This window comes from Rattus norvegicus, chromosome 10 (genome assembly GCF_021556685.1).
Source record: "Rattus norvegicus strain SHRSP/BbbUtx chromosome 10, alternate assembly SHRSP_T2T, whole genome shotgun sequence".
Taxonomy (NCBI): Eukaryota; Metazoa; Chordata; class Mammalia; order Rodentia; family Muridae; genus Rattus; species Rattus norvegicus.
This window is the reverse complement of record NC_141543.1, coordinates 48,151,823-48,156,042: the sequence shown is the minus strand read 5'-3', so window position 1 is coordinate 48,156,042 and position 4,220 is coordinate 48,151,823. Positions and strand designations below refer to the sequence as shown.

General features: G+C 49.4%; 1 protein-coding gene across 2 annotated transcripts in view; it reads right to left on the bottom strand.

The window, feature by feature from the left end:
• Positions 1–506: 506 nt before the first annotated feature.
• The window catches only part of Larp1 (La ribonucleoprotein 1, translational regulator), a 55,199-nt gene continuing 51,485 nt past the window's right edge, over positions 507–4,220 (bottom strand). For both annotated transcript variants that reach the window (NM_001427639.2, XM_087571725.1), the window contains 1 exon segment: positions 507–4,050. In NM_001427639.2, coding sequence (NP_001414568.1) covers positions 3,844–4,050 — 207 coding nt within the window. In that variant the 3' untranslated portion in view covers positions 507–3,843.

The following is a 4,220-nucleotide window of genomic DNA, read 5'->3' as shown; positions in this document are numbered from 1 at the left end:
GTAGATTGTGTTGTCACTGGCCTCCCCCGAACACTTGGGGAACTAAGGGCACACAACCAAGGAGCCAACGGACACAGCTGCTCCTAATGACCATGACTGAGGTGGGTGTGCTTCATCGGGCAACTTACAGAATAGAGGACACTGGTAGTGACCATCCTACTACCTGACAGTAAGAAACTAGCAAAGTGTCAGGTCTTGGAGGAAATTAAACACTCTACATAAGGAATTCTTGCATACATTGTGGGGAATGAAAACCCAACTTCACCTTTTCTCAAGCTTCACAACATGCAGAGTCAACGAGGGTCAAGGTTGGCCAAGCACCTGAATGCACTAGCAGTACCAAGAGCCTGCCTTAGGCAGATGCCCAGGAGCCAAAAGCAGTCTTTTCTTGAGAGTGTATTGTAGCTATGCTCACGTACAGCGTGGGCTCCTCCATCTGGGGGGACACACCAAGTTTCTCTCTCTCACACCCAACAGCAGTGTCCCAGATGGGAGACCAGCCAGTGTTTTGCCTTTTCAAGTTTTTATTTTTATACATTTTTTTGTATTAAAAAGAAAAGCATAATAATTACCACCAATTACAAAGGACTAGAGCAGGACCAGAATAATGAATGAATCACTTCAGCCTGGGAAGCAGACACTCTCAATAATATTAATGTTATAATACAAGCTCATTCAAGTATTTTACATTTTTTTGTCCTGTTGAATGTGATATCCTAGAACATGGTAAAGACAATGTACGAGCGTAAGGTGGAACCTTCTCTGCAAAGCCCATGAGAGTTTTCCTTTCCTGTGAGAACTGGGCTCAAAGTTTTCTTCTGCCTCTGCCATCACCATGGCTGGAGGAGAGGGTGGGAGCTGGGGAGAACCTAGGGGCCCTTTAACTAGAGAGACTCTGGGGTCCTATCCAGGGGAACAACCAAGCCTCTAGCACTCCCCACTATCAGCCTTGTCTTCATGCCCTTTCCCTCACGTCCAGACCTTCCAAGCAGCTTGCTTTCTTTTGTAAATATCATCAAAAAGGAGTGGGACGGAGCTACAGAACAAAAACATTTAACAACTTGACATGGGGCTCAGCACCTCTGTCTGAACCTGGGGTCCAGGCTGGAGCAGGGCCAGGCAGCCTTCTCTTCGAGTAGCAAATTTACTCTTGAGGCTCAGAGGGCAAACAACACTCTGCTCCTTGCTGGGCCCAGGTGGATGACCAACCCTGCACAGGCAGAGGATGAAGGCGGTTCCATTTGGCAGGCTGTCTTAGGTCTTGGATCCCATGGGAAGATGGTGATGGGGAAGTGGCTTGCTCTGGTGGCCCCCGCCACTCCTGGCATACTTGTCACAGATACATCGGTCCTAAATTCAAGTGTCTTCAGAAGGTGAGGATGTAAACTACTCTGCAACATCAACTCTTTAACATGTCACAAAACACACACACACACACACACACACACACACACACACACACACACACACACACTCCCACCCCTCCTCAGCCTGGGTTGAGATGATAGCCTTGCCTTCCCACCCCAGAGGGGCTTCTTCCCTCAGAGGGTCTGGGAGGATCCGGGAGAGGATGGCAAACCTAGCCTGGATAGTCTAGATGGAAACCACCTTCCCTGACACTGGGCCTCGAGCCCTGAGGTTCTGTGGTACAGGATATACAGTATAGGGCTGAGCAAGGAAAGGAAAGGAAGACAGGGAAGGGAAGAAGGGAGCCCACTGTTTGGTGAAGGTGTACCATAGGGCAGGTACCAAACTCAGAAGGCCTCAGATCCCAGCAGCAGATCCTGTTCCCATATTTGTTTGGGACAAGAGAGTCTTACAGGAGCTGGCAAGGGATTCCCACATTCTAAGCACCGGGAGGACAGAGTGGGACAAGGCATGAGCTAAAAGTGACAAGGTAACCAAGGCAGAGGCAAACACTTGCCAGCTGGGTTGCTGTGTCCTAGTCCCAACTTTTGGGACAATTGAGGAACTCAGTGATGAGGAAGGTCACACAAGTTTCAATTAACTGAGCAAAAAAGACCACACCTCCTTGTGCCGCCCAGGTCCCAGTGTGGGGTGAGCATGCAGTCTCCCCAGCCTGTGTGCTCAGTCCTTCATCACCCTCCTCAGCTCGTGGTGACAGCAGCTTCCAGCCACTCCTCTGGCATTTGAAGTGCAGCTCAGGCAGTCAGTGGCTTCTGAAGAGAAGTCAGGTATACTCTGTCCACATATACCTTCCTGCCATGGGGCTTCACCAAACGTCAGGATTCCCCAGCCCTTGGTTCCTCTCACCCCTCTATCCCAGGCAGGGTCAATGAGAGGTGGGCAGAGATGGCTTGCAGGGGGTGATGGTATTAAGATGGGAGGGAAGACCACATCAGACCTTTAGAGAATGGTACCTTTCTCCACCTTGTGACACAAACCTCCTTGAGGTCAAAGGTCTTTAAGGTTAGACACAGATCTAAGTTGTGGACACTGGTGGGTGTTCATTCCCTTGTTCTGGGGTTGAGGAGATGTGCAGACTGTGGACAAGTGTGTACCAGGCAAGACCAATTCTGTTTACAACAGTTTGAAGCAAACTTGGCCTTGGGGTTCTCAGGGCAGCAGGGCAGGGTGGGACAGGGCAGGGCAAAGCAGGGCAGGCCTGGTGAGTCGAAAGAAAGCAGAACAAGAACAGTGGCGACAGTGTGCAGACACAGGACATCAGCTTCAGACAATGCAACAGCAGGGGTGTTCTGGGCACAGTTCTGATAAAACTGCCCCAACTCTCTTGCCTCCAGGCAGGAGGCCTGGTACATGCAACTCAGTCCCGAAGAAATTCTAGTGAGTCCAAGCCCAGGGACATCCCCGGCAGGCGGAGCTCTTCCAGAGGCTCAGGAAAACAGGCATTTGGGCATTAGTTCAGGTTCCCGCTCCACAATAAGGCAACTTTTAAAAAAATATTATTTCCAAAAACAGAACAGAAGAAAAATTCCAAGGAGGGGGAAAGACATCACTTTCTATGGATTAGGTGGGTTCTGATTTTTTTTTTTTTGTCATTTTTAAAAAGTGGTCGATTTTGTTTTTTTCTTTCTTCTTTTATCTTTCTTTTTCTTTTTTTTGTTTTTTTTTGGTTTTGTTTTGTTTTTGTTTGTTTTTTTTTTTTTTTTTTTTTTTGTTTTCTGTTTTCCCAAGGATGGAAAAGGTCAGAGAAAAAAATAAAATGAATCATCTTTCAATAGTCTCTTCTGGTGTGAGCAGCATCTCTGGGGTGGGGCGAGGGGGTGAGGGGGGAGAGGCTGAAGCTCCCCAACCCCCACTGAGATCCTTTGGTTTCCTTCCCCCAGAGGTGGCAGAAGGGCATGTGGAACAGCAGGGACACGGTGATGGCAAACCCCAGGTGATCAAGGGGCTGGTGCTTCTAGGGCCCATGGGAACCGCCAGAGCCTTCTGGTGGGCTGCATAGTTGGCTTGAGGGGAGCGGGAAGAGGCAGGGGAGACAGGTCGACCTAACAGCCACAGGAAGGGCTGAAGAGTGATTTTGGTAATCCAGACAAACTATCAATAATTTAAAACTTGATATATATATATGTATATATATATATATATATATATATATAAAATCTCCCCCCTTCCCCTCCCCCCTTAGAAGTTATGATGGAAGGTCATGGAGACAGGGGAAGGGGTAGCAACTGGAGGCTCCCGCCCAGGAGCACCGCTAATAGCCCAAATGTTGTATACACTGCTACTTAGCGCAAAGGCCTATCCTCAATAACTCGAGGCCTGTCCCTTCTCTTGTTCACTCTCCTGAGCCTGGGCACCCCCATAGATCCTCACCCACCCCACCCCTTCTATCCCAAACCCCATGGGGCTTCTGGTCATTCACTTTCCCAAAGTCAGTGTGTCCGTGTGCTGGCTTGTCCATTTGGCATCTTCTCGAGTGGCCTGGCCAGTAGGTGTCGTAGGGGGTTGGCTGATCCCAGTGGCAGGCCTGCTGGAAGACTGGGAAGGGCACCGCTTCCTGCCCTCTCCGCTGCCTCCTGCTACTACTGGGTGTCGCTTGTGGTTGCCTTCCTCGCCCATGGGGGGCTGTAACAGAGGAGTCAAAAGTGGTCAGAGAACACTAGCCACACCACTTTCCAGAACCAATCAGAGGTCTCCTTTCCACTTCCAAATGTGGACAGTGGTTTGGTTTATGTCCTGTCCTTTCATGTGGACACTACCAGAAATAAGGAGTGGGACCAAACAAAGTAATTTGT